At 40.6% G+C, this 12,977-nt stretch overlaps 2 protein-coding genes across 3 annotated transcripts in view; both read left to right on the forward strand.

Moving 5' to 3' along the window:
* Positions 1-12,977, forward strand: part of LOC129767287 (irregular chiasm C-roughest protein-like) — a 434,835-nt gene that overhangs the window by 83,073 nt on the left and 338,785 nt on the right. The window lies entirely within an intron of this gene.
* On the forward strand, positions 9,019-9,894 carry LOC129761381 (uncharacterized). The gene has a single exon (XM_055759103.1). It carries the CDS (start codon positions 9,019-9,021, stop codon positions 9,892-9,894), a length of 876 nt encoding a protein of 291 aa, XP_055615078.1.

Genomic DNA, 12,977 nt, shown 5'->3' on the forward strand with positions numbered 1-12,977 from the left:
ATGTCGTTCTAGAATTTAGCATGTGTTTTGGTTTCGTTCGCCAGTAGTAAAACTTTCTCTACTAAGGATGACAGCTACGCTTATCTTGAGCATGAGAAAGTAATGCATCTTTTTTCGAGGCCAGTAATATTAACAGAAGCGTTTCTTTTGAGAAGAGCGCAAAATGATAAGAAGTGTTTATATTTCTAGTAGCTTTGAGCCACCAATGTATGGTTCTGTATACATGCTATGGCAAACGCTTGTTTGGGGCTTGATTTACGTTGTACGAACGATTCCCAGAGGTACGATTCCACTGAGGCAATACTAAATAACATGTAGCATGATATTTGATACTTGCAAATATTGTCATTGCTGTTGTTTCCATACGGTGCCAAAGATATATGGATGTAGTTATAACATGTGGAATAATGGTACTGGTACAACAAGTATATAATCGACTGTAGTCGAGTCTATGTCAACTGCGAAAAAGGCCACCGGAATAGCGTTCGAGGTAAATTTTCAATGCATTGACATGAAACAAATTGCGACATACGATAGGGCTAGTGTATTGTTCTGCGAGGGGGACAATGAATCATCAATCAATTATCGACAATTGATTCTACAATAAAAAACATTTCAGGGCGATCAAACCATTCCACCAAACAGTTATTTCTAAAATTTCACAGCATTATAAAATAATATCCGAAGTTTTAAACAAGCGACTTGAATAAAATAACAGCGTAATTCTAAGTCAACAATGCGGCCGTGTCTTGAACACAACATCGTGTAATTTTTCTGCTATAACTTTTATATTTCCAATTCTACATGCAAACTATCTTCGAAATACTTAGAGCTTACTAATACAAATATTTTTCGATGCTGAACTTGTCGATATATCCACTTCACTCGAAGTTATTGATATTTCTTCGCAAAAAGTACGATCTCTTCAATTGTTTGTCATTCTTTCTGGGGCGGACGTAAACAAAATTTATTGGCGGCATTTGAAAGAGCTTATTTCACTCTACATGATGTGTGATTTTCAAAACAATGTTATTTTTCGTGTTTGAGTAAATTAAAATTGAAATCATTAGTTTTTGGGTAAAAACCATCAATAACTTTGAGAAGGATTAAGATGTTAAAAAAAAAGTTAAAGCAGAAAAAACACGTTTTTTCATGGTCACCCTAATGCAACTTAGAAAAAAGCGCTAAATCGATTATTTTAAAAGATAGAAAAAAGCTTTGTTCTACAAAGTTCTTTAAAATAACTGGGGCTACAACATTGTTGAACTATGTTTATCTCTATTTGTAAAGATAAGAAAGTTTGATTTTTCAACTCATCGACAATTTTGGTCACCCTATTTTTGATAACATAAAAATGAGCGCTCTATTATATGTAACTACTTTGTCTAAGACAGTTTTTGTCTGAACAATAAATATTTCCCACAAAGCTGTTTTTAGCGCCTTCTATCTGAGTTGCATTAGGGTAACTAAAAAAAAACGGGTTTTTTACTCTAACTTTTATATTTGAAATTCTACATCAAAATGGTCTTCATAAGACTTTTAGAGCTTATCAATACCAACGTTTTGCGATGCAGAACATGTCAATATCTTAATCCTGCTCAAAGTTATTGATGGGTTTCTTGAGCTTGAGCTTGAGCTTGGGTAGACTGTACAATTCGTAGTTGCTCTCCGTGATTGACCTGAACCAACCAAATTGCACAAAGAACACACAGAATGACGCTTGGGACTAGCAAATCATTCTCGTTGTGCAATTTTCGATGATTCGAGCTTTAAATGGTCAATAACGACGCCGGCCACGTCCTTACAGTCACCGGGGAAAGGGAAGGAATGTTAGTATGATATTCGCCGCCCGAAAGCCAGAAGGGTCGCCTCTATAGCGTGGTTCCCTAGCGTTTATCATGGAAGGAATATTTGTTAGTGGGATAGGTTAAAACTCAGGATTCACCGTGGTAAGTGATGTGATTCTGTAAACGCTGACTCTAAACTGCTCGACGAAACGAAATCTCAAAAATCGAAGGTATTTAAGGTAATACAATGCCGGACGTACGATTCTATATTTTCTAGAATATTATAACAAAGAATATGATGCGATTATATATGATTATATATGATTTCGACACCCGACAACAGAGGTTATCTATGAGAAACCTGAGAAGGTCACCAAGAAACCCCTCTACAATAAGAAATATCTACAATACATATCGTGCCTTATTAGTTCGAGAACTTTCTATTTTCCACATATTTTGACATCCAACGACGGAGGTTATGCATGAGAAACCTAAGATCACTTGGAATTATATATTTCGTGGACTATCACATCGCATGCTTTGTAGCTTTTGGAATATTCTAACACCCGACTTTCTGAACTCTTGGAATATTTCAACACCACTCTACAGTAATCAATCCAATCTACGCTTGGCAATGTCTACAAACAACAACAATACTTACGGGTGATGCAAAAATACACAAACAAACTCCACCAAACGGTATGAAAACCGACGCGAACGATCATTTCATCGAACCTCTGCCACTAGTTTGAAATCGCATCCAAAATCGTTCCACGCTGTATGATATCTCTCATTCACAACACACTCAATAACACCTTATTTAAAAGTCTAAAATTCGGAAATATTAACCATGAAATTTGCTTTTTGGTGCACTTAAAACATACATAACTAAAAAAAAACTTAATAACAAAACCACAAATGTATTCATATATATATATAATTATAAAAACAAACGAAAACAGAACACAATACTAACTTTTTGCGTGTATCATATATTCAATCAAAAAGTATTTATCTATTTATTGAAATATTTTCATGCATGAAATGAATGCTAAAAAAATGCTTATCTTACCATCAGAGCGATTATAATTGCAAACACACATATAGATACTGTTACTATATTTAAAGTACAGGTCGGATTCGATAATATACAGTCTCTGATTTATTTTCTTTGTATATAATGGAGTCAAAAAACAATTATTATTTGTTTTTCACACACATATATTTTCGTTTCTAGTATATAAAAGAAGAATTTTATTTTTGATTCATCATGATTCATTCCTCGAAACCGGAAACCCTTCAGACATGAAATAAATATATTTATCCAGATTCTTTCAGGAGGTGCTAGGCGACCATATTTTATGAGAAAAATCCTTCTACTCATATGGTCAAATTTCAACTATGACAGAGTTATAGAACTTTTTGTTTATTTCGGACTTTATTTACCTCAAACTGGCTCTAAATTAAAAATGCGCAATTTGATCTTTAACACCCAACTTCTTTCTTTTCTAAATTTAGCTGCAATATCGTTATAAATAATTACTGGTGAAAATTAAATCAAAAACTTCAAAAATCACGTTTTTTACTCCACTGTACTCATAATAGCCAATTAAAAATTAAAAAAAATAATTTCGAACTGTATATAATTGAGTCCAGAATTGGATATAATCGAATCATAAATAATCGAGCCTATATATAATCGAGCCCGACCTGTATTTGAAATACATCGCGAACAAAAACGATGGCCTGGAATTCCTGTATACAATGCACCGAAAGATCGTATACGTAACAGCGAAATAGGACATTTGATACAGAGTACGTATCATAAAAATGTCTTCACGAAGCACATAAAAATTGAAATTTAGAACATCTGATAACATTGAAAATTTCGTGTTCACTATTCGAAGCCTCCACGAGGGAAAAACTGTAATGTACCCCATGCCATACACACATAGCCACGCACGATTCGCACACATTTACACAGCCATGCAACCACCACCATGTCATGGAACCAACCGCTGTGGCAGAGTAATATGGAGAGTCAAACTGCACACTACACTACACACTTCGGGAGAGGAGTAGAGGTAGGGAGAGAAATGAAAGATAGAAAATGAATTTTGCATGCAATAACTTAGCTTAATCTTCCTGTTGTTATCCGAGTTTCGGTGTCCACAATCAAAGTGATAATATCACTGCTCAATTAAAACACTGAAACGGCTTGATGTATATGCCCAAGACGGGCCGAATTTTTTTCTGCCCTTACACCGCTTCGACGTAACACATTAGATCACTAATACACATGTACTTTTCTAACAGCACGAACACGAATGAACGTAGAATTGTACGCCGGGAATGAAAAAATATTTGCACGAAACTGAAATATTTCCAGCAAACCGATGCTCAGCCTGGATCCTCTTGACAAATCGGGTTTTATGCTGTAAACTGCACTCGATTTAGATTCACCGTGTATCAAACTTTTCCAAGAACAAACGATTTGTTCCAAACCCCGAAGAGCACAATAACTGACACAGCGAGCAGCACACTCGACTATCTCTCACCGCAGCTCAACCCCACTCCCTGCTCAAAGTTATTGATGGGTTTCTATCCAAAAACTCATGATTTCAATTTAAATTTATTCAAACACAAAAAATAGCATAGTTTTTGAAAATCACATATTATATAGAGTGAAATCTGTTCTTTCAAATTCCGTCAACAAACATTTTTTTATGTTTATCCCAGAAAGAATAAAAAACAAATGAAAAAAGCGTGTTTCTTGGGAAGAAATATCAATGACTTTGAGTAAATTCGAGATATTGACAAGTTCTGCATCGAACAATGTTTGTATTAGTAGGCTCTAAAAGTCTTTCGAAGACAGATTGCATGTAAAATTTGAAATATAAAAGTTGGAGCAAAAAAACAGTTTTTTTTCATTATGACCCTAACGTAACTTAGAATAAAAGGCGCTATATCTGTTATTTCAAGAGATAGAGAAAATGTTTGTTCTACAAAGACATCTCAAATAATTGGAGCTACAACATTGTCGAACTATGTATACCTCTATCTCTAAAGATAAGGAAGTTAGATTTTTTATTTCATCGACAATTTTGGTCACCCTATTTTTGACAACATAAAAACGAGCGCTCTATCATGAGGAAAAATTTTGTCTAAGACAGTTGTTGTCTAGAGAATAACTGTCAAGCAAATCATGAGTTTTTAGGCGAAAACCCATCAATAACTTTGAGTAGGATTGAAATATTGACAAGTTCTGCATCGCAAAATGTTGGTCATGATAAGCTTTAAAAGTCGTCCCAAGACAAATTTTATGTAGAGGTTGAAATATAAAAGTTGGAGCAAAAAACCCGTTTTATACATGGTGACCCTAACGTTAGATAGATAGAGAGCGCGTAAAATCAAGACAGCTTTTGTCTAGAGAATAACTGTCGAGTTTTAATGCTAATTTCCACTTAACACGTTCTTCGCCCAAAGTGACTTTTCTGAGTTTCTAGAGGAGCCCAAATTGAGGATAAATTATTAAATTAAGTTCACACTTAGTTTGTAGACAACTTTTACATTATCTAGCAATTTTTTTTTTAATATGAAGATGAATTGACAACAATAACACATGCCAAAGTCATATTATATGGGTTTCGCAAAAAGCTGCAGTATAAACCATCCGCACTATAAATTTATAAAAAGCATAGTATAAACATTATAATGATATGGTTATAATTTTATTATTTTTCTACATATCCTATAGTTACACTTAGGTGTCTATTCTGTCAAATTCGTTTTAAAAATTCTATTCAATTTGAACGAGGGAAGTGTCACCCATATCTGAGTGACGGGGCGACGAAAGGGTTAAATGCTGTTAAATGCACCTCCTGGACCATGGTGCAATGGGCTAATTCACATAAACGCGATTTCATCATATGTTACAATTCTATATCACATTCACTATTTTTTGTTTCAAACTTTGAATAATAGAAATTCCTTTGGACCGAATAAAAGTGTTAAGTGAATTTAATCCAAATAGTAGGAATTGGATCCATGTTTTAATAAAATTGACATTCTCCAAAACATTCCTATCTTACGATACACATTCCATTGGAAGCCAACAAACAAATGTTGTGTTATGAATCTAACGAAATTGAGCAAAACCGAAATATCGAAGCGACATCACTCCCAGGCTGATATACGCTACGGGAAGCCATAAATATATTTGACGTAGGTATATACATGACAGCGTTCTCCGGTACGTGATATCGAGACTGATCAAAAGTGTTCGATTTATCGTAATGATGATTTGCATAACATAAATAAGCGCGAGAGCTCAATTCAATTTTTCGCCAATTTTGCGCCGCGTCGCGTTTAAGGTGTTGGAATTTCGAGGAATTTCTACGGCTGCCAAAGTCGAGTACTGTTCCGAGGAGGAGAAGGAGGAGTAAATAAAGTTATGAGATGCGACTTCAAAAGACGCATATGCTAGGTTGGAAAATTGTATTTAAAAAAAAAGCGCAAACAACGAAACACTGTACATGAAGCCAGATAGAATCCTGTGTTACATTGTGTAGCATCGAATACACTAAGCTATTCGATAATTTCGCTCACATTTGAAGACATGGAAGTTTGTTTATTCAGTCGTTTCGCTGGAAAGATCTACACAATGCAGTCGTTGATGATATTTGCACATAGTAATACTGTCACATAAAGTTTATTTTTAATGTAACGTCGAATTGATTTAGTGTTTTATATATTCTTAGCCAACAAACAAATGTTCGGAAACATCTTCCAATGTATTCAAAAGCAAAAACAAATATAGAAACAATATACAACAAACATCAAAATCGCACAGAAATGAAATTCGGAACATTTGCGTTCCGAGTCATCCACTTGTTGGTAGCAAAATCAAGAGCCACAATTCTGCCCAAAAATTCTATGCTACAAGAACTGTGCCCAAAGTCATCACCCAACAGGTAGAAAGCCTTTGTATTGAGTGTCCAAAATCGAAAACATACACAAGCTCTCTTTCGGCAATAAAATCATTGACATTTTCCAATAATACAATTGTTTACTTCAATTTGTTTTTCTCCATACAATTATTTATTGAAACTTCCGAGAAGTGCAAGTTAAATATTTTCTGGTTGTGCATGGGGTTTTAACATAATAATGTAGTACATTTGTTATCAAATCTCATAGTTAAAATTTAACATATGTGCTGAAGCACAACAATAACGATTGACGACGTTTAAAATTATCATAACTGTACAGTAGAGTGTCAATGAGAATGGTCATCTCGTATTTTCAAATGTTGATTTCCACGAAAACAACCCTATGCAAAATATCAGCTCAATCGGACTTCATTTGATAGTGTCGCCCAGCCGTCAAAGTTTGAGTTTTCTGAAAACCGAAAAATACGAGCAATATGAGAAAAATGCTGGTCCTGGTATTTCGTAAGTTCCAGAGAGTCGATGTTTGACACTATAAATTGTAAGGGGTTGTATCTCGGACACGACCCCTCGACGTACAACTACGGAATCATATTATTCTATCCGCTTATGTATCACTGCTGAGCTGTGCGAGTAGAAATATTTCCTATCGATTGATGCAAATATCTCTGCGAACTATCTAGAAACTGCGAAGTTTAAATCGCAGAGTGCCTCTCTCCTCTCTCATTGCCCGTACAACGAACGCTGCATTAGAGTAGTGTATCAAGTATATATCAGCATCTTTGGGTCCTTCTACAACAAATTACTGATGAAGAGACTCGTCGAAAGCCATCAGCGCTTTTCATTTATTTGGTTCCGTCCTTACTTTACGATTGAACTGCGCTGTCAACGCTCACCAGTCTTTCTCCTTCCCACTCAGATATCGATCACGAACCATAAACACTTTTGCTCCTATATTCTGCTTGAGGTGGAATCAAATCCCAGAACATTTCTTTTCTTTTACGTTGTATCTAAATAAATGCAGTGTATGTCCATAAGGGTGGCAGCGAAAATGGTCATGTCAATTTTCAAAAACCGACCATGTTAATTTTGTTTATTGGCCCCAAAAAATGACCTGTGCAAAGTTTCAGCTGAATCGGACATGATTTAGGGGTGCCGCAAAGCGCTCAAAGTTTTGATATTTTGATCCTCGAAAATCTTCCAAGGGGGAGTAAAGGAAATTTGGAAAATCGAAATTTTTTTTTCGATGCCAAATGTCTTAAAAATGCATGAAACGACGAGATCTCGAAAATAAATTTTTAGAAGAAAATAGACCTTTTGAGACTTTTTAGCCTAAGAGGCAATGAAGGTATGAAAAAAAAATTATCGAATTTAAAGAACAGACCATGTACATTTTGTTTATTGGTCCAAAAAAAATGACCTGTGCAAAATTTCAGCTCAATCGGACATTTTTTAGGGGTGCCTCAAAGTGCTCAAAGTTTTGATTTTTCTCATCCTAGAAAAACTTCCAAGGGGAGAGTAAAGGAAATTTGGAAAATCGATTTTTTTTTTTCGATGCCAAATGGTTTAAAAATACATGAAACGTCGAGATCTGGTGTTATATCGAAAAAAAATGTTTGGCCGAAAAAAAAGATTGCCCTTGGAAGATTTTCGAGGATCAAAAAATCAAAACTGCTGAAATTTTCCACGGGTCATTTTTTTGGACCAATAAACAAAATGTACATGGTCGGTTTTCGAAATTCGATGAAGTAATTTATTCCATACATTCATTGCCACCCTAATGTCCATATTACAAAATTCTGGATACTTTTCAATATCCGCACCAGCACAACAATTTTCCGTATGCTGCAGGCACACCTGATAGAGAGAGCTTCCTCTTCTTCGAGGGAGTGAATGACGTCCGCTCAATGTGTTGCGCTTATATATATACCGGTACGACAAACAATCATCGACCGTGCGAACGAGTCATCATCATCTCACGCACTCGATCGGGGCCAACAATTAAACAAATAATCCTTTGTTGTGCCTTTTGCACCCAATTTCTAAACGGGATTGTTTTCTCTGATTTGTCCGGTCAAATAACATTGACCGTACTCTGTATATATACCTCTTAGATAGGCTTTGAATAAATAGTTTTTTTTTATACACTCGAAGTGAACAGAGTCATTTTATGGCCCTTGTGCCAAAGTGGTGACCCCGACGTTCGTAGTTAAAAGAAGCAGTTTTCGAATTCTGCTATCGCGCTCGAATTAGTGATTCCGAATAAGTGATTCCGTCGCAGCATGATGACTGAGCCCGAGCCAGAACCCCCTGTGAAGTTAGAATCAATCAGTTCACCTCGTCTCCAACCGCCGAGTATGACTTATTCGAATATCGAGTCGTACTTCCTCTCGTTGGAATTCTGGTTCGCTGCTTCTGGTTTCGGCGCGCAGACTCAGTACGATACGCGCAAATATAATATTGTCATGGCGCAAGTCCCTCCGAACAAATTAACGGAGCTGCGTTCGATAATCGACAATGTGCCGGCCACCGAAAAGTACCCATACATTAAGAAGAAGCTCACGGAACATTTCGCCGACAGCCAGAAGAGGCGTTTGCAGCGGGTTCTGTCGGATATGCCGCTCGGAGACATGAAACCCAGCCAGCTGTTCAACGAGATGAAGCGTGTTGCTGGAAATTCTCTCGGCGAGACGGTGCTGATGGATTTGTGGGCTACTAGGCTGCCACCCCACGCTCAAGCTGCTGTGATCGCATCAAAGGGTGACGCCGCTGAGAAAACGACTATCGCGGATGCCATCGTCGATTCAATGGGTCTTCGTAACATCCACGCCATCGACATGAAGGCGCAGCAGACACCATCGTCATCAACACACGTGGCGGATAAACCAACGCAAGTTACCATCGAAACCCTTCATCGTGAAATTGCACAGCTATCGAGAAAACTCGAAAAAATGTTTTCCGCACGTGGCGCCGGCGGTTATCGAGGGCGATCGCGCTCACGCTCACGTGGTCGTGGTAAGTCAACATCTGTTTCCCGTGATAAAACGCCGTCGGATGAACAGTGCTGGTACCATCGTGTTTTTGGACATGAAGCGCGGCAGTGTCGGAAACCGTGCTCATTCGGCCAGCCATCGTCGTCTGGCACAGCGAGCAAACAGTGACGCCAGATGTTGGATTCGTCGTTGGAGGTAGGCGAACTTTCTGACGACGTGAACAAAATTTTTCGCCTGAAAATCACGGACACGACCACCAGCATGCAGTTTCTGATCGACACCGGGACCGATGTGTCGGTCATTCCAAGAGGTTCCAGTTCAAGCCGTATGAAGCCAACCACGATGAAGTTGTTCGCCGCCAACGGGACATCAATCAAGGTCTACGGTGAAGCTCTTCTGAAGGTGAATCTTGGACTTCGTCGTGAGTTCTTGTTCTTGACATTCCTGATCGCTGACGTCACGTCTGTAATTATCGGTGCAGATTTCATTTGCAATTTCGATTTGTTGATCGATCTCAAACGCAACCGCCTGATCGACAACACCACAACTCTCGAATCGGCCGGAGTGCTTGCGCAAACGAGTGAGTACTCCATTAAAACATTCAGTTCAGTATCACCGTACGCTGAAATGTTGGCCGACTACCAAAGCATCACACGACGCGCTCCATCAGGCACGGAAAGCCAATCATCGATAGTTCATCGCATCGAGACCACCGGACAGCCCGTCTACGCCAGGCCACGACGTCTGCCACCGGACAAGCTTGAAGCCGCCCGTGCCGAGTTCGAACATCTCATGAAACTCGGGATCTGCAGGGAGTCCAGCAGCAACTGGGCCAGTCCGCTACATATGGTGAAGAAAGCTGATGGTTCTTGGCGCCCGTGCGGGGATTATCGTGCCCTGAACGCTCAGACCGTACCCGATCGTTACCCGCTTCCGTACCTTCAGGACTTTACGACGATTCTGCAAGGTAAAACTATTTTTACTAAAGTTGATCTGCAGAAGGCATTCCATCAGGTCCCGATCCACCCGGACGACGTACCGAAGACGGCAATCACGACGCCGTTTGGACTTTTCGAATTCTCCTACATGACATTCGGATTGCGGAACGCTGCCCAGACATTCCAACGGCTCATCCACGAGGTTGTTCGGGGGCTGGACTTTATTTTTCCCTATATCGACGATTTGTTCATCGCCTCATCGTCGCCCGAAGAACACAAGAACCATTTGCGACAACTGTTTGAACGGCTCAAGCAACACAACCTGGCCATAAACGTGGCGAAATGCGAATTCGGCCGGTCTGAAATCACCTTCCTTGGACATTCCGTCTCCGCCGAGGGGATTCGACCATTGCCCGAACGAGTTGAGGTCGTCCAAAACTTCAAGCCACCGTGAAGGAGTTGAAGAGCTTCTTGGCGTTAATCAACTTCTACCGGAGGTTCATTCCGAACGCGATCGAAGCCCAAATTCCGCTCTTATCGATGACCCCTGGCAATAAACGAAACGATCGGACGCCGTTAGTTTGGACCAATGAAACTACTGCTGCTTTTGAACGATGCAAGCAGCAACTCGCCCAAGCAGCATTGCTTGCTCATCCTGCCAAATCAGCCGAGCTTTCTCTCTGGGTTGATGCATCCGACATTGCAGCCGGAGCAGTCATTCACCAGATCGTCGACGACAAGGTGCAACCGCTGGGATTTTTCTCCAAGAAGTTCGACAAGGCGCAACTTCGATACAGCACGTACGATCGTGAGCTGACGGCGATTTACCTTGCGGTGCGACACTTCCGTTACATGCTGGAAGGACGGAGCTGCCACATCTACACCGACCATAAGCCGATCATCTACGCCTTCCGTCAGAAGCTCGACAAAGCCACCAACCGCCAGGCTCGCCAATTGGACTTTATCGGGCAAATCACAACGGACTTCCGCCACGTCGTCGGCAAGGTGAACATCGTGGCGGATCTTTTTTCACGCATCGGCGCAATCCAAGCCTACCCCTCGATTGACTTCAAGGCCCTCGCTGACGACCAGCAAACCGACGAGGAGATCCGGGATATGCTGGAAGGTAAATCAAAAACATCTTTGTTGCCTAAACTTTTTACCGTTCCAGGCAATTCAAAACAATTGTTTTGCGATTGCTCTGCCGATCGCATTCGACCGTTCGTTACGAAAGGCTTTCGTGACGCTGCTCTGCAAGCGACACACAACCTTTCCCATCCTGGCACACGTGCTACGGCTAGACTGATGACGCAGCGATTCGTCTGGCCCGGCATCCGGAAGGACAGCATCGCCTTCGCCAGGAGCTGCTTGCAGTGTCAACGGTCAAAGGTGACGCGCCACACACAGTCACCCGTTACCCGCTACTCGACACCGGATTGTCGGTTCTCGCACATCAACATCGACATTGTTGGCCCGTTTCCACCAAATAATGGTCAACGGTACTGTCTCACCATCATCGACAGGTATTCGCGATGGCCAGAAGCACTTCCAGTTCCTGACATGACTGCACCGACGATCGCTCAAGCTCTTGTCACTGGATGGATCGCTCGCTTCGGTGTGCCGCATAACATCACGACAGACCAAGGACGCCAGTTTGAATCGTCCTTATATTCTGAGTTGGTTCGCCTGCTCGGAATCAGCCATCTGCGGACAACGACGTACCCCCAATCGAATGGCATCATCGAACGATGGTATAGAACGTTAAAAGCAGCCATTCTTTGTCACGATCCGAACCGATGGACTGAACACTTGCCGGTGATCTTGCTTGGTTTGCGAACAACCCATAAAGAAGACATCGGAGCATCGCCAGCTGAGATGATGTACGGAACCACCCTCCGCATACCATCCGAGTTCTTCATCGACAACGCCTTAAGTCGGACCGAAGCAGATTTCGTCGTAAAACTACGAGAAGCTATGCGTGATCTGCGTCCCAAGGACGACACGGCATGGCATGGGAACCGACCTGTTTTTGTGCATCAAGATCTGCAGACCTGCAAACACGTGTTCATTCGCAACGATTCTGTGCGTCCGTCGTTGTCTCCCCCGTACGATGGTCCGTTCAAGGTGCTGAGTCGGAACAGCAAGCATTTCAAGGTGGACGTCAAGGGACGGACGACGAATGTTTCCATCGACCGATTGAAACCTGCTTACACGATGGACGAGCAGCAACCGTCGAAAAGTAGCTCTAGTTCCGCGCCAACAGCCTCGGCTACAATTCCTCCGACTAGGGTCACTCGTTCCGGGCGACGAGTT

This window comes from Toxorhynchites rutilus, chromosome 1 (assembly GCF_029784135.1).
Source record: "Toxorhynchites rutilus septentrionalis strain SRP chromosome 1, ASM2978413v1, whole genome shotgun sequence".
NCBI lineage: Eukaryota > Metazoa > Arthropoda > Insecta > Diptera > Culicidae > Toxorhynchites > Toxorhynchites rutilus.

Bases quoted from the DNA above. Each gene is read 5' to 3' on its own strand.
- LOC129761381 (XM_055759103.1), top strand. From the start codon at position 9,019: ATGACTGAGCCCGAGCCAGAACCCCCTGTGAAGTTAGAATCAATCAGT.